We start from the raw sequence: 22,106 nt of genomic DNA, 5'->3' as shown, positions 1-22,106 counted from the left end.
GGAACAGGGGCCAGTAGACTAGGTGATGTCAGTTGCTTAGTACATATCGAACAGAAAGGGAAAACGAGTAAGCAGCGAAGGCACAAAAGTCATGTGAAGATACTTTTATAGGAGAAGGAGACCCAGGAAGGTTTTAGGCTGTGAGGAAGGAGCCAGTTAGAGTTTGGAGGTTTTAAAATATGGAGCGATTGATGGAATGGGATTCAGAAATTAATAACAGGAGGGAACGTGAGGCCTTCGCAGAGCAGAGAGTAGAACAGGCTGCTGGCTGGTGAACTGGAGTAATGGACGCCAGAAGCAGAGCTCTGGCCAGCTGGCCTGGTGATAATCCTAATGAGCCTATGCTTCAGCGGCTGGGACAGGGCAGGCAGGGAACAGTGGGCTGATTTGTCACCAAGTGGCGGACTGTTTTCAGGTGTTAAGGAGGGAGAGTACAGTAACATGGGCAAGTAGTTTCCTGAGATTTTGCTTGTTATTAATAGAGCAAAAAATTAGTCAGCCTGTTATTACTGGGACACTTCCAGGTAGCTGGGGCTCTATTTCAAGTGCTGCAAAATAGAGAAAAGGAAGCATATGTCATGAACCCTATCTTCTCTGTCTAGTTGGTAAAAAAATCTGGTACAGGAACAGTAAGGAATGGTAAAACCAGGTGGTCTGGCCTGCAGAAAGCCTAGCACCTCGCTGAAGTGCTTGCATTTGAGAGGGCGACCTGGTGTGGGGGTGTTGTCAGCAGCTCTATGGAAGATGTCCACGTAAGGACAAATATAACCAATTGCTTCAGAGGAATGGACCCTGGGGTAGTGGTTGTCATGGTGATACAGTAGTAGTAGGAGTAATAGTAACTAATATTTATTCAAACTTGTTTCATTCCTATGTGCCAGGCACTGTTTAATCCTTTTGCATGAATTAATTAAATTAACCCTTGCAACAACACCTACAAGGTAGAAGGTATTGTCATTATCATCGTACCTACAAGATAGAAGGTATTGTCATTATCATCGTACGGGTGAATAAACTGGCAAAGATAGATTAAGCCATTAGTTCATTAGCTCTCTAATCGCTGTGCCACATTAACTTCTTAAATACAGATGACCAAATGTGACAGCAGTGACCTCTAAGGACTGGGTGGCACTGAGCAGACGCTCTGGCCTGAGTCAGGTAACAGATGTCAGTGGTGGGATCGCATTCCAGATTAAAGCAAAATGATAAGTTGGGTGGACAATACCTGGACCCATTTCCAGTTCATCAGTATTTCCTTGTCATTTCTGAATGTCAAGCTCCAGAAGCAAGGCTGGCTGCCCCCCTGATTTTTACCTCTTTAACTGCTGCTCTGTTGGTACAGGGAGAGGGTGGTACCCTTGGCTCAGGAGGGCAAGTAAAGAAAAATGCCTTGGTCTTGGATAGACAATGGAATTGGGGAGGTGGGGTGTGAAGTTAGGAAATGAGATTACAAATCTGTGAGCATCCTCCATAGAGGATACATACATATGCATATATACAGTGTTACTTTTACATAAAGAGGCTGCTCTTGAAATTAATAAAAAGCACATTTATTTCAAAGCATTACTGATAATGGCTCATAGTACTTTTTGTCATTATGAATTTTCTGAGGAAATGCTATAAAAATATCACAAAGTGAGATTTTTTTAAACAGAAAAGAGTTCTTTCATACATGAAAAGATAGAAAAACATTTGTCTAGAGCAGTGGTTGCTAGAGAATTAGCTCCCTTATCACTAAAAAAAAGTTGAGCAAGCACTCTCCATATATGTGTACTTGTTATAAATTATGTAAATGGTATTAATATATTACATAATATTACAAATATTCATAAAAACAGAAAACAAAAAGAAACCATTTTAAAATAGCAGGTAAGTTTTGTTTTTTTTCCCCACACCCTTATGGCATCTAGCATGCACATAGGGGTACATGCACCCCACTTTGGAGACCAGTATGGATTTTGGAAAGGGTAAAGGAGTGATTTTTCTTCCTTTGGGGCTGGCAAGATCCTAGTTCGGTTTGCTTAAGCCCCACTGTTCACCAGCTCAACCTCTTAATCAGAAGGACTACAGTGTGGGGCACGATAAAGCGGAGACAAGGAGCTATATAATTAATTTGCTGCTGAGCTTAGTGGAAAAATATTCCCCCTGTGGATTTCCCGAACAGCTTGGGCACTTCTGGGGAGGATGTGCAGACTTGCAAGACTTTAGAGCAACTTCTCAGTTGTTTCCCAGTCACCAGCCCAGCAGGAATGTTGTACAGATTCAGTATGTGTGGTTTTCAATAGCTCATCAAGTTTCACATTTCTCCTTCCTAAACACCTAGGGAGGCATCTAAATTTGGTTGCTGCACTCCTTATTGATACACTCCCAAGGGCCCACCTGGTTATGGAAAACAACGTATTTGATAGAACAGCTCTTAGTTTCCTACTCTTTTGTATTGGTCTGATATCCTTGGCAGAGTTTTCTATTGCTGCCTCCTTCCTGAAGACCTACAAAGATTATTATCTAACCGATCAACTCCAACTTCCTCATCTTGTCATCCAAGATTCCATTTTACCTATCCAGCTCAGACCTTGTATGTCTTTACATTTAAGCCTCCCCTTCAGTCAGACTGGTTCTCACTGCTTCTGACATTCTTACATGCTCCCAGCCCTGCCCCACCATTGTGCATGTGCACACGCACACACACACACACACACACACACACACACACACACACACACACACACACACACACACACACTTGCTTATTCTCTTCATGGCCTCAGGCTGTTTACTGCAAGTGGAAACCCCCTCTTCATTCTTCTCCATCAGCCATCATTATGTACCTACTCTTCAAAAATGTGTTCAGTAAAGGGACAGCCTCTGTAATTATTGTTGTCATTCTACATTTGGAGGATGGAGAAGCTTTGTGGGTTGAAAAGGTCAGATGGCATTTGTGGCAGAATTGGGAATAGGATGCTCAGCTTCCACTCCTGCCTCTGTCAGTGATTTCCAAAGAGAGGTCCACATGCTAATGCCAGGATGGCTGCATAAGAAGCCTTGTGGAGATAATTCAAAATAGAGATTCCTGGACCCCATTCCTCTAGAGATTCCAATTTAGTAGATCTGGGGTAAGGCCAGACCTATATTCTTTACAAGCTTTCCAGATAATTCTTAGGTAGTGCCAGTTATTAAGGGAATCAATACTATAGACCACACAACCACCACACTGCCCACCCCTCCCCTCCCAGGAAAGTCTGACTGAAACATATCTTTTTAATGTTTTTCTTCTTGCCACCCACTCTCAAACTTCCCCAGGCCTCCCAGCTCAGGCCAAGAAACATGCTGAGTCTGCCAAGGACACACTGCTAACCTGGAAGGAAAACACGACCTCAGACAAGGAAAAAAAAGAGATCCTGGAAGCTCTGGTTATGCTCTACTACACTCTAGGGGTGGCCTGGCTCCTGCAGAACCAATATCCTTCCCTTCCCAGCAGGGCCTGCTGATGAGGACCAGTGGCCACACATGCCAGATGGGCTGTATCCCCAAAGAGGGTGGGAGATGGAACCATGGCCTTGTACCTCTCTTCCAACATCCAGGCCCCCTGCAAGCCTATCATCTCCATCTAGAAAGGTATGAAGTTCCTCCTGGGTCTAGTCATATAAGCTCTGAGTTGAGCCATGGGAGAAACTTCACTGGGAACACATCTTCTAGCCAATTGAAAGTTTTCAGAGTTAGTCTTGCTCTTCATTGAGCACCCAGTATGAACAATGAGGACATGGCTAATAGTGATGCTGGTAGTGTAGGAAGAGGGCAAATGGGAGAATTAAAGCACTGTTTGTCAAACTTGGCTGTCCATTGTACTCCTCTGGGGAGCTCTAAGAATTACTGCTGGGTGGGTCCCGCCACCCTGCCCCGCCCCAGCGGTTTTAATTGAGTAGGTCTAGGATGCATCTGTTCATTGAGATTTGTAAAAGCCCCCAGGTGATTGTAACATGCAGCCAAGCCAGAACCTCTGATTTAATGGTCTCTTGATCATTTTAGTGTTTCTGAAATGCTGTTGAGAATACTGCCCATGAAGCTGGAGGCCAAGCAAAATAGACAAAAGAAATGGTTTTCCACATCCCCAGAGGGGAATGTTATATATGCCTCTCCCCAAAAAGCTTGTGGTTTTGACAGCCTTTAGTACCATCTCCACTTCAAAGCTTTAAGGGTATTTCATGTTGGTGAGTAAGGGTGAGGCCTCTATGAACCCAGGGTCCTGGATCTCTATACATCCGTCTTCTAGTTTTTTGGTCCTGATGCTCAACTTGCAAAATCTGACAGGTGGTTTTCCTCTGTTATGCCTTTAGCAGAGGGTATTGAAAATGTGGGAAATAGGAGGATACTTGGGAATTGAGGGGTTTTTCTTTCCTGTTATTTGTCTCTTGCCAAAAACCTGCTTTGCTTGGACTTTCCAAATGACTCAGAAAGTCCCTTTCAGCAGGGTTAGTTCCTCTCCTTTACCATTCATGGGAACCAACTTGGGAAAAATGAGTAACTGTTGCCATGCAGTAGATGCCCTGAAAGGAAATCTAGTATAATTTATAGTTTCCATTCACTCCTCCTAATGTTCAGCACCCACCCTAGCCCTGGATTCAGACAACCACCACAAGAAACTTAAGGCCCTGTTCCTTTTCTAAAGAATTCTCCCTTATTGAAGCATGTATACATGGATAATGGAAAATGCAGTGAAGTGCCCATTTTCAAATACTGTCTGGTTTTCCCAAGGGGCCCTCTTGTTTGCTTATCAATGGCTGTCCCTGGGCAGAGGGGAATTTTGTGCACCTGGCTTTTTCCTTGACTCTTTCACTGGCAGAGAGGCTTATTTCAACCTGCAAGAACCAGAGAGAAACATGAAAGAATGGAAAGAACTGTATAAGGGAGGCATTCATAGGTTACAAGTCTCCCAGAAAGACCTAGCGATTGCTTTGGCCAGGTAAGATCTGAGCTTAGATCAGCTTGGGTTTTTATGAATGACCGGACATAATATAACTGTTCTGTGCTCTCTGTATGTAAGGGGAGAAACATATTCAGAGCAAAAAAAAAAAACCAGAGACTCAAGTGAAAATAAAAGAGGCTCCTACTTAGCAATCATGTCCACCATAGTCTAAGCTCTATGTGCAGTGCCTCATTTAAGCCCTCACAGTCACCTTTAGGTAACTGGTGCAGTGTTATCTTGTTAGAGCGAGGGCAAGGAAACTGAAGCTGAAGTTAAACTGTCCAGGGTGACGAGCTTTCTGTGTTGGATCTGTGGTATGAACTCATAGACTTTTAGTTCCTTACATACTGCCTCTCACTCATTCTAAAATTACATTTTTTTTCTGAATTGCTACCTACTTTTATCATTGAGTATGACATCCTAAAAGATGAGGAAAGAATACTAAAGACACTTTATTGGAGGCCCATGAAAGCTGAGCATGGCATGTGCATTTTTAAGAGTTCTGTTCCATAAAGAAACAAAGTTCATGGAATTTGTTCAAGCCAGAACAAGACTTAACTGTCTTGCAGTTGAGTTAGGGATCCTCTGAGAATCAGAATACTTAGATATGAGAGTAGCCCATCAGATTATTAGAAGAAAAAAAGAATAATAAGCGGTTTACTGTTGCCTAGAGTTTTCAAATATCTTCACATCCTTGAAAGCAAACTGTTTCCAAAGCTGTAAGCACTTGGCGTGGTAGGGTATTGACTGAATGGTAAGTAAATGACAAACGTGAGTCAGGCCTGCCTCCTCTAAACAACCGTGAGTCTAGAAGTCAGATGGGAAATGGGGGTGGAGATGTTCAAATGTCTGGAGCTAAATCAAACTATTGACTTAAGTCCACAAGGTCATAAATCAGTCTAGTGAATGTCTCCTGCTGTCACGTGAGACAATGGCTAAGGTTCTTATGTGAAAGATGGCCTTGTTCCTTTTTCAGAATAAATTCTAGTGCACATTTCAGTCATCGATTCCACTCTACTTACTCTGCCTATTTTGTGTATGCACTGTTCTAAGTATTGGCATATTTAAGTGTAACTACATCCTAGATACTGTTGAAATGCTTTACATAGTTTATTTCATTCAGTCGTCTACCACAGGCCTATGAGGTGTAGGTGTTTTTATTTTCATTTGACAGATAAAATTAAAGCACAGAAAGATTAAGTAATTCAAGGGGACAGAACTAATAGGTAGAAGAGCCAGCTGTGGAACTGGGTCATCTCAATCCATAACTCAGTTTGTATACCACAGTGAGTTATGTTTGATATTGACCAAATATCTAGCAAGGGCAAATCCCTTTTCCCATTTTAAATGTGTGGAAAATAAGGCAAGATTGCTCAGGCCAGACAAGTTGGCTAATATCTGCTTACAAGCTCTCGATGAGAGGCATTATTCTGTAACTTCGGCTCTTATGGTGATGGGAAATAGTGGTCTGATAGAACCAAAACCTCTTTTGTAAAGAATTACAAGATAACTTGGTAGTGCTCTTAATTGATTGTTTATACTAATCTTCAGAGGAAGGATAAACTTTACAATTTAAAATAAACTGTAACTATTACAGAAGGCCTTATATAAAATACTTTTATATATAAATATATATATTTTAATACAATTTGGGAATACAAAGATGGGGGCAAGAGATGAGGGGGAAGTAATGTTGATTGTGCATCTACTATATGTTAGTTGATTTTACATAGAATTTTTAATCTAATCTTCACAACCTTGGAATTTAGGTACTCTTAACCTTCTTTTACTTGGAAGGAACCACAGGCTTCTGGGGTTTGCTTATAAAGCTAATAACTGTGGAAGCCAGCTTCGAACTACCCATGTTCTTCTCTTTCTGTCTTGCTGTGTCTAGAAAGATAAACCTTAATGAAAGACTATTTTATTCTCATTTAAAAAAAGTATATTCCCCATTTTATTTTAGAAACTTTGACAATACATACAGATATGAAGGAAAAAATAAAAGTCATTGTAATATCACCACCCAAACATAAATGCTGTGAACATTTTAGTTTAGTTATCTTTCCACACAGACTTTAAATATGTCTATACACACACACACGCACACACACACAGTATATATGTATGTGTGTATTATATACATTTTATATGTGTGTGTGTGTGTGTGTGTGTCAGGATCACATTTTAAGTACAGTTTTATAACTTATGTTTGAACTTGGCACATTTTAAACTTATCCCCATAGAGGTTAGTCTACAAAGAAACCATGGTTTCTGGTGTCTGAAGTATTTTTGTATGATGTCCTGTACTTTAACCACTCCCTTTGGGGGCAGGTGCATATTTACATTTTCTCTATCCTCTCTCATTTTTTTTTTTTTTTACTTTTTTAAATTTCAGTAACATTAATATACAATCACATGAGCAACACTGTGGCCACTAGATTCCCCCCACTATCAAGTCCCTACCACACACCCCACCACAGTCACTGTCCATCAGCACAGCAAGATGCTATAGAATCACTACTTGTCTTCTCTGTGTTGTACTGCCTTCTCTATGCCCCACCACCACATTATGTGTGCTGATCATAATGTCCCTTTCTCCCCTTATCCCTCCCTTCCCACACATCCTCCCCATTCCTCCTCCCCTTGGCAACTGCCAGTCCATTCTTGGGTTCTGTGAGTCCGCCACTGCCCTGTTCATTCAGTTTTTTCTTTGTTCTTATACTCCACAGATGAGTGAAATCATTTGATACTTGTCTTTCTCTGCCTGGCTTATTTCACTGAGCATAATGCCCTCTAGCTCCATCCATGTTGTTGCAAATGATAGGATTTGTTTTCTTCTTATGGCTGAATAATATTCCATTGTGTATATATACCACATCTTCTTTATCCATTCATCTACTGATGGACACTTAGGTTGCTTCTATATCTTGGCTATTGTAAATAGTGTGCAATAAACATAGGGCTGCATATGTCTTCTCCAAACTGGGCAGCTGCATTCTTAGGGTAAATTCCTAGGAGTGGAATTCCTGGGTCAAGTGGTATTTCTATTTTTGGTTTTTTGAGGAACCTCCATACTGCTTTCCACAAAGGTTGAACTAATTTACATTCCTACCAGCAGTGTAGAAGGGTTCCCCTATCTCCACATCCTCACCAACATTTGTTGTTGTTTGTGTTTTGGCTGGTGGCCATCCTAACTGGTGTGAGGTGATATCTCATTGTGGTTTTAATTTGTATTTCTCTGATGATTAGCGATGTGGAGCATCTTCTCATGTGCCTGTTGGCCATCTGAATTTCTTCTTTGGAGAAGATCCTATGCCCATTTTTAATTGGATTATTTGCTTTCTGTTTGTTGAGGTGTGTCAACTCTTTGTATATTTTGAATGTCAACCCCTTATCGGATATGTCATTTATGAATATATTCTCCCATACTGTAGGATGCCTTTTTGTTCTACTGATGGTGTCCTTTGCTGTAAAGAAGCTTTATAGTTTGATATAGTCCCACTTGTTCATTTTTGCTTTTGTTTCCCTTGCCCAAGGAGATATGTTCATGAAGAAGTTGTTCATGTTTATATTCAAGAGAGTTTTGCCTATGTTTTATTTTAAGAGTTTTATGGTTTCATGACTTACATTCAGACCTTTGATCCATTTCGAGTTTACTTTTGTGTATGGGGTTAGACAATAATCCAGTTTCATTCTCTTACATGTAGCTGTCCAGTTTTGCCAACACCAGCTGTTGAAGAGGCTGTCATTTCCCCATTGTATATCCATGGCTCCTTTATTGTATATTAATTGAGCATATATGCTTAGGTTAATATCTGGACTCTCTGTTCTGTTCCACTGGTCTGTGGGTCTGTTCTTGTGCCAGTACCAAATTGTCTTGATTACGGTGGCTTTGTAGTAGAGCTTGAAATTGGGAAGTGAGAACCCCCCTGCTTTATTCTTCCTTCTCAGGATTGCTTTGGCAATTCAGGGTCTTTTGTGATTCCATATGAATTTTAGAACTATTTGTTCCAGTTCGTTGAAGAATGCTGTTGGTATTTTCCTAGGGATTGCATTGAATCTGTAGAGTACTTTAGGCAGGATGGTCATTTTGACAATATTAATTCTTTCTAGTGAAGAGCATGGGATGAATTTCCATTTATTAGTATCCTCTTTAATTTATTTTAAGAGTGTCTTGTAGTTTTCAGGCATAGGTCTTTCACTTCCTTGGTTAGGTTTATTCCTAGGTATTTTATTCTTTTTGATGCAATTGTGAATGGAATTGTCTTCCTGATTTCTCTTTCTGCTAATTCATCATTAGTGTATAGGAATGCAACAGATTTTTTTGTGTATTAATTTTGTGTCCTGCAACTTTGCTGAATTCAGATATTCTAATAGTTTTGGAGTGGATTCTTTAGGGTTTTCTATGTACAATATCATGTCATCTGCAAACTGATGGTTTGACTTCTTCCTTATCAATCTGGATGCCTTTTATTTATTTGTGTTGTCAGATTGCCGTGGCTAGGACCTCCAGTACTATGTTCAATAAGAGTGGGGAGAGTGGGCATCCCTGCCTTGTTCCCGATCTTAGGTAAAAAGCTTTCAGCTTCTCGCTGTTAAGTATGATGTTGGCTGTGGGTTTGTTGTATATGGCCTTCATTATATTGAGGTACTTGCCCTCTATACCCATTTTGTTGAGTGTTTTTATCATGAATGAATGTTGAATTTTGTTGAATGCTTTTTCAGCATCTATGGAGATGATCATGTGGTTTTTGTCCTTTTTGTTGATGTGGTGGATGATGTTGATGGATTTTCAAATGTTGTTCATCCTTACATCCCTGGAATGAATTCCATTTGATTTTGGTGTATGATCCTCTTGATGTGTTTTTGAATTCGGTTTGCTAATATTTTATTGAATATTTTTGCATCTATGTTCATTAGGGTATTGGTCTATAGTTTTCTTTTTTTGTAGGGTCTTTTTCTGATTTTGGTATTACAGTGATGTTGGCTTCATAGAATGAGTTTGGAAGTATTCCCTCCTCTTCTATTTTTTGGAAAACTTTAAGGAGAATGGGTATTATGTGTTCTCTAAATGTCTGATAAAATTCAGTGGTGAATCCATCTGGACCAGGGTTTTGTTCTTGGGTAGTTTTTAAATTTCTCTTTCAATTTCATTGCTGGTAATTGGTCTGTTTAGATTTTCTGTTTCTTCCTTGGTCAGTCTTGGAAGGTTGTATTTTTCTAGAAAGTTCTCCATTTCTTCTAGGTTGTCCAGTTTGTTAGCATATAGATTTTCATAGTATTCCCTAATAATTCTTTATATTTCTGTGGTGTCTGTTGTAATTTTTCTTTTCTCATTTTTGATTCTGTTTATGTGTGTAGATTCTCTTTTTTTCTTAATAAGTCTGGCTAGGGGTTTATCTATTTTTGTTTATTTTCTCAGAGAACTAGCTCTTGGTTTCATTAATTTTTTCTATTTTATTCTTCTCAATTTTATTTATTTCTTCTCTGATCCTTTATTATATCCCTCCTTCTGCTGACTTTGGGCCTCATTTGTTCTTCTTTTTCCAGTTTTAATAATTGTGAATTTAGACTATTCATTTGGGATTGTTCTTCCTTCTTTAAATAGGCCTGGATTGCTATGTACTTTCCTCTTAGAGCTGCCTTTGCTGCATCCCACAGAAGTTGGGGCATTGTGCTGTTGTTTTCATTTGTCTCCATGTATTGCTTGATCTCTGTTTTTGTTTGGTCACTGATCCATTGATTATTTAGGAGCCTGTTAAGCCTCCATGTGTTTTTGAGCCTTTTTGTTTTCTTTGTACAATTTATTTCTAGTTTTATACCTTTGTGATCTGAGAAGTTGGTTGGTACAATTTTAATGTTTTTAATTTACTGAGGCTCTTTTTGTGGCCTAGTATGTGCTCTATTCTGGAAGAATGTGTATCCTGTTGCTTTTGGATGTAGAGTTCTGTAAATGTCTGTTAGGTCCATCTGTTCTAATGTGTTGTTCAGTTGCTCTGTTTCCTTACTTATTTGCTGTCTGGTTGATCTGTCCTTTGGAGTGAGTGGTGTGTTGAAGGCTCCTAAAATGAATACATTGCATTCTATTTCCTCCTTTAATTCTGTTAATATTTGTTTCACATCTGTAGGTGTTCCTGTGTTGAGTGCATAGATATTTATAATAGTTATATCCTGTTGTTGGACTGACCCCTTTATCATTATGTAATGTCCTTCTTTGTCGCTTATTACTTTCTTTGTTTTGAAGTCTATTTTGTCTGATACAAGTACTGGAACACCTGCTTTTTTCTCCGTATTGTTTGCATTAAATATCTTTTTCCATCTTCACTTTTAGTCTGTGGATGTCTTTGGTTTTGAAGTAAGTCTCCTGTAAGCAGCATATAGATGGGTCTTGGTTTTTTATCCATTCTATTACTCTGTGTCTTTTGATTGGTGCGCTCTGTCCATTTACATTTTGGGTAATTACCGATAGATAGGTACTTATTGCCATTGCAGGTTTTGGATTCATGGTTACCAAAGGTTCAAGGGCAGCTTCTTTACTGTCTAACCATCTAACTTAACTCACTTATTATGCTATTATAAACACAGTCTGATGATTCTTTATCTCTGTCCCTTCTTTTTCTTCCTCCTCTACTCTTTATATGTTAGGGGTTTTATTCTGTACTCTTTGTGTTTCCCTTGGCTGATTTTGTGGATAGCTGATTTTATTTTGCATTTAGTTAGTATTTGGTTGGTCTACTTTCTTTGCTGTGGTTTTATTTTCTCTGGTGACAGCTATTTAGCCTCAGGCATACTTCCATCTAGAGCAGTCCCTTTAAGATACACTATAGAGATGGTTTGCTGGAGAAAAACTCCCTCAACTTCTGCTTGTCTGGGAATTGTTTAATCCCTCCTTCAAATTTAAATGTTAATCTTTCTAGATACAGTATTCTTGGTTCAAGACCCTCCCGCTTCACTGCATTGAATATATCATGCCATTCCCTTCTGGCCTGCAAAGTTTCTGCTGAGAAGTCCAATGACAGCCTGATGGGTTTTCCTTTGTAGGTGATCTTTTTTCTCTCTCTGGCTCCTTTTAATGCTCTGTCCTTGTCTTTGATCTTTGCCATTTTAATTATTATATGTCTTGGTATTGTCCTCCTTGTGTCTCTTGTGTTGGGAGATCTGTGGACTTCCATGGTCTGAGAGACTATTTCCTTCCCCAGATTGGGAAAGTTTTCAGCAGTTATTTCTTCAAAGACACTCTCTATCCCTTTTCCTCTCTCTTATTCTTTGGTACCTGTATAATGCAAATATTGTTCCATTTGGATTGGTCACACAGTTCTCTTAATATTCTTTTCTTCCTAGAGATCCTTTTATGTCTCTCTGTCTCAGCTTATCTGTATTCCTGTTCTCTGATTTCTATTCCATTAACAGTCTTTTCCACCTCATCCAGTCTGTTCTTTAATCCTTCCATTGTGTGTTTCATTTCTGTTATCTCCCTCCTGAATTCATCTATTAGCTCTTGAATATTTCTCTGTAGCTGCATCAGCATGCTTATGACTTTTATTTTGAATTCTTTTTCAGGAAGATTGGTGATTTCAGTCTCACCAAGCCCTCTCTCTCTGGTGTTTGAGGGATTTTGGACTGAACAAGGTTCTTCTGCCTTTCCATGGCAATAGAAGTGCTTGCCAGCTAGTGGCATGTGTGTCAGCTGGGAGAACAAAGTCCCTTCCTGCTTGCCGGTCGCCTTGCCTTTCTCTGCTGTCTGTGCCAGTTAACCATACACGGGGAGCAGCCTCTCAGTTAATCCTCTAAGCTGCCGTGGGTGGGGCGGCCTAGGAGATGGCCTAGGGCAATGGTGGGGGTCACAGGCCAGCAGCACTTGTTCTGCCACAAGAACAAAGCCCCTTTGTGCCTCCCATTCTCCATGCCCATCTGCTCTGTTTGTGACAGTCAACTGTGTGAAGGGAGCAGCCTCTGGGTTAAGCCCCTGAGCTACCGTGGGCGGGGCAGCCCTCAGGATGGCCTAGGGCACTGACAAGGGTTGCAGGCCAGTGGCACATGTTCTGCCATGATAACAGAGCCCCTTCATGCTTCCAGGACTCTGCACCGATCTCCGCTCTCTCTGCCGGTCAACCACGTGCATGGAGCAGCCTCTGGGTCTGGGTCGTTTAGCCGCATGCAGGGAGAAGCCTCTGTGTTAAGTTCTGGGTTGCTGTAGGTGGGGCTGCACCCCAGCTGTTCCACAGCAATGGCAGTCAGCCAGTTTGCTTGCAGTGCCAGCGCGGGGGAATGAACGGCAGGCTGCTTATCACCATGAGATGGTGTGGAGCTGTGCTGCCACCCAGGGGGTTGGGGCGCCTGAAGTTTCTTAAAGTTCCCAGCCTGCTGGGCTGAGTGTGCCAGGATGATTTAAACCCTTGTCCCTTTAAGACTTTTAAAGCACCTGCTTTTCTTTTGTCCCGGGGCAGCCAGCTGTGGGAACCTGTTCACAATCTTAATCCCAGATATTGTCTTTGTGCTGCTCTAATATCCAGTGCACCATGCAATGTGTGTCTGTGCTCCTGGGGCGGATTACTAGGGCTGGTTATTTAGCAGTCCTGCACTTCCACTTCCTCCCCACTCTTATTCTTTTCCTCCTGCCAGTGAGCTGGGGTCCGGGCAGTGCTCGGGTTCCGCTGGGTCACGGCTTTTTATCTTACCCTTTTCTGTGAGATATTGTGTTCTTGCAGATGTAGCTTGGCTTGTGTACTGTATCGTCTCATCACTCTTTTAGTAATAGTTGTATTTGCTGTATTTTCAAAATATATATGGTTTTGGGAGGAGATTTCCGCCACCCTACTCATGCCGTCATCTTGAGAATCTCTATCCTCTCTCATTTTTAACTGAGGAGGAATAAACTTTACTAAATCAATAAAACAAAGGAAAAACTTTGCTTTGGCCTGAAACAGGGAGCGAGAGGTAATAAAATTTTATTTTGATTTTAGAAAGTCTTGTGCTTATGGGTGAATTATCCCATCCTGTGACTTGCTGGAAGCCATTTTTTCCATTTGTGTTTTTTATAAAATCAGACTATAGCATGATATATTAGTAGGTTTGATGAATGGTAATGGAATCTAATGCATAAAATGCACATTAATAGGAGTTTGTTTACAGCAAGACTGAATTTTGAGACAACTACTTAGATGATTGGCCTATCAAGGCCCAATTGTTTAGCTCTGACAATCAGTTCCTTTTATGTCTGCAAAGTAAGTGGCCTTCCTATGTCTTTACATGTTTGCCCCTCTTATTGTAGAGCCTCCTTGGCCATCCGCAGGTTGAACCTGGCTCTGGCATACTTTGAAAAGGCAATTGGCAGTGTTGTGGCCACTAAGGGTGATAGGTCATTGGATCTGGTCAGTCTGTATGAGGAAATTGCTCAAATTGAACAGCTGAGGAGGAACCATGACCAGGCCATCCAGCACTTAAAGCAGGTTAGTGGGGTGGTGGGAGCCTCAGCTGGGTGGCCAGGGAAGCTTGGGCTTCTCAGAACAAAGTGTGGTATTGATTTCCCTCATGACCACACAAGAGCCCTTTCTTAATCTTAAATGGGCAGAGAACACTGACTCCAGGTAGGTGTATCTGCTTCATGACCTGAAGTGAGACAGCATGTCCGCTCCCAGACCCTCCACCATCTCTGTCAGTTCTAGGAAGAGGCACCCAATTGAGTCTACTCTAGGGAAAAATCCCTTAGGGGCAACCACACTTAAGTCCTTAGCAAATACAAAGGGCTTTTTAAATGATGAATCATATTTTGATGTAATGCTGTCATTTGCCATCTAAGCTAGTTTAGCTGGTTGTTTTTCCAAGTCTAAGGTTAAACTAACAAAAGGGTGTTTCACTTGGCAGTAACTAATTTAACAAATGCACAGGGAAAGCAAAACAAAACATAGGAAGGAATGTTGAGACTATGACAATGAAAACAGTGTAGGGCACTTTCATATATCATATACTTGAAACGTCCCTTGGTACTGCTAGTTAAATTCACCTTCTTTCCCTGAAGTGAAAACCCTGCTTGTGGCATCAGATCCCATAGCTGAAAGTGGATCAAAATATCGGATTTCCTATAGCATAGAAAAGATACAGTGAAGTCCAACAGTATATGTGAAAGCAATCTGATACTGAATAAAAGGCACTGCAAATAATCCCACAATCCAGGTTATTAACATCACACAATGGAGAAATGTTAGAGAATGATGCTCTGAGGGTAGGGAATCCACTGCTTACAGAGAAAACCAGTCTGGTTTTTGTGCCCAAGACTTTCTTAAAGCAGTGGTAAGATTGGAATGTATAAAACAATGTTTCCCCAAAACAACAAAAAATAATGGTAAACATTTATGGAATGCTTTTATTATGTGCACTTGAGATGCACTAATTTATTTAATCCATACAGTAACCCTACAAAGTAGGCACCATTATTATTTTATCACATTTTAGGGGTAAGGAAATTGAAGCACAAACAATTATAACTAATTCAGCTGAAGTTGTGTAGCTAGCAAGTGGTAGAGCAGGGATTTGAACTCAGAAAATTTGACTCCCAGAGCCTGTACTCATAACAACCTCTTCACTGTGTCTTAGCTCCAAAGTGTTGTCTGATAATCTTGGGAACTCCTTGAACATTTCACAGTATTTGGCCTGTGAAATATGAAACACAAGTGGTTCTTTTCTTACTGGTGGGTGTAGGCCAGCTGTTTTCTTTCTTCTTTCTCCTTTCCTGTTATATAAATAATCATGATAAAATCTATACTTCTCTAGTGCTTATTACAGTCCAAGTGGTATTCTAAAGACTTTATATGTTTTAATTCATTAAATCTTAACACCAACTGTTTGTGACAAATACTATTTTTGTCATCTCTGTTTTACATTGAAGAACTTAGTGACTTGCCTTATGTCACAGTAAGTAACTGATCTGGGATGGGGACCCAGGTAATATGGTCTAGGATCCATGCTTAACTCTACTAGCCTTCCTTTGATACTGAACCTTTGAGAGGGTGAGCTAAAGTTAGGGTTTTATTTTTGCTGTGAAACCTAATAAAAAAATCAAAGCTAACATTTTTTGAGAATTTACCATGTGATGGTTACTATGTCCAGTTCTTTGCATGCATTATCTCATTTTATCCTTCCCCAGTCCTAATCAATGGGAACTATATATTCCTTTATATGTGAAGATGAAATTACTTGCTCAAGACTCACAGCTAGGAAGATCCAAAGTGAAATCCTGTCATTTTTTTGGTGGGTATTTACATTGTCATGATTTTCTCTGTTCCAGTTCCATTGTATCTGTGTTTCTATGTTCACTGAAGTCAGCCCCCAAACTGCAGAGGCTAGTGCGCTAGTAGCCAAGGCTTATGGCATGTCTGGAGAGACCCAACACAGGGGTAGGTAGAAGAGATGCCCTTGAAGTTATCATCGTTTCCCAGTCATGGGAGGGAAGCATATTGGCAAATGGTCTATCTATCAGTATGCATAGATTATAATTAGCTGTTTTTGCCTGTGGGAAGATTAGACTGGGTGCCCATTTTGTACAAAATCATTTACCCATGAATTTAGCACAATAATATCTCCCTAAATTAGTTGGAACATAAAAACTAATAAGACCATCTGACTTCTATTTCTTTTATTCCCTTAGAATCTCAGCAGAATTCACCTGCATAAAGAGTTGAGATCATATATGCTATGAATGTGACCTGTGGTATGCCAGTTAATGAGGAAATCCAGTCATAAAAGAAAAATCATTGGTTCCTCCTGTTTTCTTCTTCCATTCTCAACTTCTTTGTCTCTTTTCCTCTGACTTACAAGAGAGAATGTAACCTATGCTCAAAAGTAATGTCCTGCAGGTTCTAGAGGAAAGCTAAATGACAAATTCATTCTTTAACAGTAGTCCTTTCTCAAGAAGGTCATCCTTTTGAAAATGGGTAACACTGGGGGAGACAGAAGAAGTGGTGGGAGATGACAGTGTCCTCTGTTCAGCTGGCTTGACCAGATAAATGGACTCTAATGTATTCAGTGGCCCATCTGGAGAAATTTTGGATTTGTGAGAATGTGATATAAACATTTCAAAATGTTAATTCCCTTTGCTTATAAAAGTAATCTGTTTTGATGTACAGTATTTTCCAGTCATAAATGAGAAAGAGAGAGAGAGGAAGAGTGAGAGAAAGTGAAAGAAATTTAGGGAAAGTTTTGCATCCCACTTTTTTTTTCCATTCTTGTATTTCCCCATGTCATTAAACATTTTTTTCAGCTTTCAGAAGATATTTTGATATTTCAGTTATTCTTTTCTTTAGCATAAATATTCATTGATGTCTTCCTAATTCTGTGTTTTCCAGCTAGTAATCTTGCTCCTTTTAAAAATTTCCTTGTGTATACTCACAGTATTTGTACTCCATCTATATAGTTGAGCTTTTAGAAATAGTCTTCATGGCTACAGAAAATTTACCCTATTTATGATTATGTAAAAAGTTTTTAAAGTCAGAAAATATTTATATTTATAGAATTGGGAGATTCCAAGTACACCTTATTACTTTGTTGTGTACTAATTTTTAACTTTAAAGAAGATCTACACCTTCATCTCATGTCATTCACTAAATTCCAGATGGGTTAATATTTTTAGTATAAAAAATAGAAAGTATAAATAAGCCAGAAGAAAATACAGTACTAGAATTAAAAATTACTAAAATTAAAAATTGGAGGAAAGAAGAACTCTGAGCACACAAAGGTATACTAGAAAATAAGAGATTGATAGATTTAATTATAAAAAGATCTAAAAGTTATGCCTGTCAAAAAATGCCACAAATAAAATAAAAAGCAACTAAAGATGAACCTGCATAGATCCTTAATGATTAATAAGAAAAGAATTTGTGGTTAACCTTCAAGAAAGAAATATTTGGTTTATGTCCATATGATTTCACTGGGTAATTCTACTTAAACATTTAAAAAAGGAATAACACCCTACTTAGATAAACTTTTCCAGAAAGTCGAAGAGAACACTTCCAAACTTGTTTTATGAGGCCAGCATTACCCTGATACCCAATTCAAGCGAAGACATTACAAGAAAAAAGAATAAAACAACTATAGATGAATAACCATTAATGCACATTGATGTAAAAATCCTCAGGAAAATATATCACAATATGTACAAAAGAATAATACACCATGATCAAGTGAGGTTTTCTTCTTGAGAATGTCAGGCTGGTTATAATATTCAAACCTGAATCAACATACTCTACCATACTATCCAAAGATGAAAAACACATAGTCTAATAAATTGATAGAGAAATCATGTGACAAAATTTATATCCACTCATGGTGGAAGGGGAACTTCCTCAATTTGATAAAAGGCAGGTACAAAAACCCTACAGCTATCATCATGCTTAATGGCAAAAGACTGAATTGATTTCCTCTTAAGATCAGGAACACGCAAGGATGTTCACTCTCACTACTCTTATTCAACATATTACTGGAAGCCCTAGCCAGTACAGTAGGTGTACAGTAGGTGTACAGTAGGCAAGAAAAAGACATACAGCCTAGAAGAAATAAAAACAGTTCCTATAGGCAGAAAACATGGCTGTTTCTGTAGAAAATTCCAAGGACTCTACAAAACTCCTAGAACGAGTAAGTTTAAATTTAGCAGGGTCACATGATATAAAGTCACTACACAAAAACCAGTCATATTTCTGTATATTAGTAATGTGAAGATGAAACCAATATTTTGAAAAATGCCACTTACAACAACCCCCTCTTAATTTTTTATTAAGTTGCAAAAGCAATTCAATATGGAAAGAACAGTCATTTCAACAAGTGGTATAGAAACAATTGGTATCCATATGCCAAAAAAAAAAAACCACCACACTCATACCAGACACAAACATTAACTCAAAATGAATCATTGTCCACAGATGGCTTCACAGCTGAATTCTATCAAACGTTTAAAGAAGAGATAATACCCATCCTTCTTAAAATATTCCAAAAAGTAGAAGAGGATGGAATACTTTCAAACTCATTCTATGAGGCCAGCATCATACTAATACCAAATCTAGACAAAGATACTACAAAAAAAATTTTTAGACTATCCCTGATGAACATAGATGCAAAAATCCTCAACAGAATATTGACAAATTAAAAAATACATCAAAAGGATCATCCATCATGACCAAGTGGGTGCATTCCAGGGATGCAAGGATGGTGCAATATTCTAAAATCAATCAATGTGATACACCACATTAACAAAAAGAAGGATAAAAACCACATGATCATCTCAAAAGATAATGAAAAAACATTTGACAAAATTCAATATCCATTACTGATAAAATTCTCAACAAAATAGTTATAGAGGGTACATACCTCAACATAATAAAGGCCATATATGACAAACCCACAGCTAACATCATACTTAACCATGAAAAGCTGAAAGCTTTTCCTCTAAGATCAGGAACAAAACAAGGATGCCCACTTTCCCTTTTATTCAACATAGTTCTGGAGGTTCTAGCCAAGACAAGCAGACAATACAAAGAGATAAAAAGCACCCAAATTGGTAAAGAAGAAGTTAAATTGTCACTATTTACAGATGACCTGATATTATATATGGAAAACCCTAAAGACTCCACCAAAAAACTATTAGACTGGATTCAGCAAAGTTGCAAGATACAAAATTCATACACAAAAATCTGTTGCTTTCCTCTATAGTAACAACGAACTAGCAGAAAGAGAAATCAGGAAAACAATTCCATTTACAATTGCATCAGAAAGAATAAAATAGCTAGCAATAAACATAACCAAGGAGGTGAAAGACCTGTACTCTATGTGTTATAAGACACTCATGAGAAAAATTAAAGAAAAAACAAATAAATGGAAATCTATCCAGTGCTCATGGATAGGAATAATTAATGTTGTCAAAATGGCCATTCTCCCCAAAACAATTTACAGACTCAGTGCAATCTCTGTCAAAATACCAACAGCAATTTTCAATGAACTAGAACAAATAATCCAAAAATTCATATGGAACCACAAAAGACTCCAAATAGCCAAAGCAATCCTGAGAAAGAAGAACAAAGATTGGGGGGATTATGCTCCCTGACTTCAAACTATACTGCAAAGCTACAGTAATCTAAACAGTATGGTATTGGTACAAGAACAGACCCATAGATGATTAGAAGAGAATAGAGAGAGTCCCGATATAAACCCACACATATATGGTCAATTAATATATAATAAATCAGCCATAAATTTACAACACGGAAAAGACAGCCTCTTCAACAAATAGTGTTGGGAAAACTGGACAGCTAGATATGAGAATAAAACTGGATTACTGTCTAACTTCATACACAGAAATAAACTTGAAATGGATCAAAGACCTGAAAGTTAGACATGACATCATAAAACTCTTAGAAGAAAACAGGCAAAAATTTCTTGAATGTAAGTCTGAACAATTTTTTCCTGGACACAAGGGAGACAAAATAAAAACTGAACAAGTGGGACTACATCAAACTAAAAAGCTTCTGTACAGCAATGGGCAACATCAGCAGAACAAAAAGGCAAGCTACAGTATAGTAGAATATATTTGTAAACCACTCATCTGATAAGAGGTTAACATGCAAAACCTATAAAAAACTCATACACCTCAATACCCAAAGACAAATAACCCTATTAAAAAATGGACGGAGGACCTGAACAGAATTTCTCTGAAGAAGAAATACAAATGGCCAATAGGCACATAAAAAGATGTTCCAAATCACTAATCACCAGGGAAATGCAAATCAAAACCACAATGAGATATCACCTCAGACCAGTTAGAATGGCCACCATCCAAAAGACAAGAAATAACAAGTGTTGGTGAGTATGTGGAGAAAATGGAACCCTCTTGGGCTGTTGTGGGAATGACAACTGGTGCAGACACTGTGGAAAGGAGAGTGGAGGTTCCTCAAAAAACTAAAAATGGAAATACCATATGACCCAGTAATTCCACTTCTAGGAGTTTACCCGAAGAAAACAAAACCCCTGATTCAGAAAGATATATGCACCCCTATGTTTATTGCCACATTATTTACAACAGCGAAGATATGGACGCAAAGTGTCCATCAGTAGATGAATGGATAAAGAATACGTGGTACATAAACACAATGGAATATTATTCAGCCATTAAAAAAATACTGACATTTTTGACAACATGGATGGACTTAGAGGGCATTACGCTAAATGAAATAAGCCCCGTGGAGGAAAACAAATACCACATGATTTCACTTATTTTTGGAATATAAAAATGAAATGAAGTGAACAAAATTACAGTAGACTCATAGATGCTGAGAAGTGACTGGTGGTTACCATGGGGGAGGGGTTGGGATGGGTAGGTGGGGAGAGAGGGGGACAAAGGGGCATAAAAATTCTTAATCATAATATGTGTTGGCTACAGGGATAATAGTATAGCATGGAGAATACAGCCAATGATTCTGTAACATCTTCCTATGTTGTCAGATAGTAACTGAGCTAGTAGGGACAAGGATTTAATATGGGTAGCTCTTGAACTACTATGTTGTATATTGGAAACCAATATAAGATTGTATATCAATGATACTTCAATAGAAAAAGGAAAAAAAATGAATCATTGTCCAAATGTAAAAACTAAAATTTACATTTACTTTACAATAAAAAAATAGGCACAAAAAAGATTAAGAATTGCATAAAGAATACAAATGGCCACTAATCTATGGAGAGAAGTTTCAGTCATAATTATAATCAGGAAATATGAAACAGCAAAGACCAGTTCTTTCCTAATTGTCAATATTTTTTAAAAATCATAACATTTAGGAATGATTAGAGCAATTTGATACAAACTCTCTGAAGGGCAGTGTGGGAGGATGTCGCACATATTACAATTATATATTATCTTTAAAACTACAATCATAAGTATTCATGTACCCCTTGTGAAAATTTTAAAAGTTGGAAAACATTTAGCATTTTCCAGGTTGCTCATTCATAGTTGTTGGGAATGGTAGTGTAAGTTGTTATGAAATTTGGAGACCAATTTGATAATATCTGTTGAAAAGGAAACATGTTTAAGGATGTTCACTGTGGCACTGTTTATAATTTTGAGAAACTGGAAGTAACCTAAATGTTCACCAGTAAATGAAAGGAA

The 22,106-nt window shown here is 38.7% G+C and overlaps 1 protein-coding gene across 1 annotated transcript in view; it reads left to right on the top strand.

Moving 5' to 3' along the window:
• TTC23L (tetratricopeptide repeat domain 23 like) overlaps positions 1–22,106 on the top strand; it is a gene marked incomplete at its 5' end in the record, with an annotated part of 70,420 nt that overhangs the window by 6,450 nt on the left and 41,864 nt on the right. Inside the window, 4 exons of the mRNA XM_057495966.1 lie at positions 3,301–3,457; positions 4,835–4,960; positions 14,235–14,412; positions 16,248–16,356. Coding sequence (XP_057351949.1) covers positions 3,301–3,457; positions 4,835–4,960; positions 14,235–14,412; positions 16,248–16,356 — 570 coding nt within the window. The remainder of the gene's footprint in view (positions 1–3,300; positions 3,458–4,834; positions 4,961–14,234; positions 14,413–16,247; positions 16,357–22,106) is intronic.

The sequence above is a fragment of the Manis pentadactyla genome, chromosome 2, assembly GCF_030020395.1.
Source record: "Manis pentadactyla isolate mManPen7 chromosome 2, mManPen7.hap1, whole genome shotgun sequence".
Classification (NCBI taxonomy): domain Eukaryota; kingdom Metazoa; phylum Chordata; class Mammalia; order Pholidota; family Manidae; genus Manis; species Manis pentadactyla.
The sequence above is the reverse complement of the archived record's forward strand: the minus strand, read 5'-3'. Positions and strand labels throughout refer to the sequence as shown.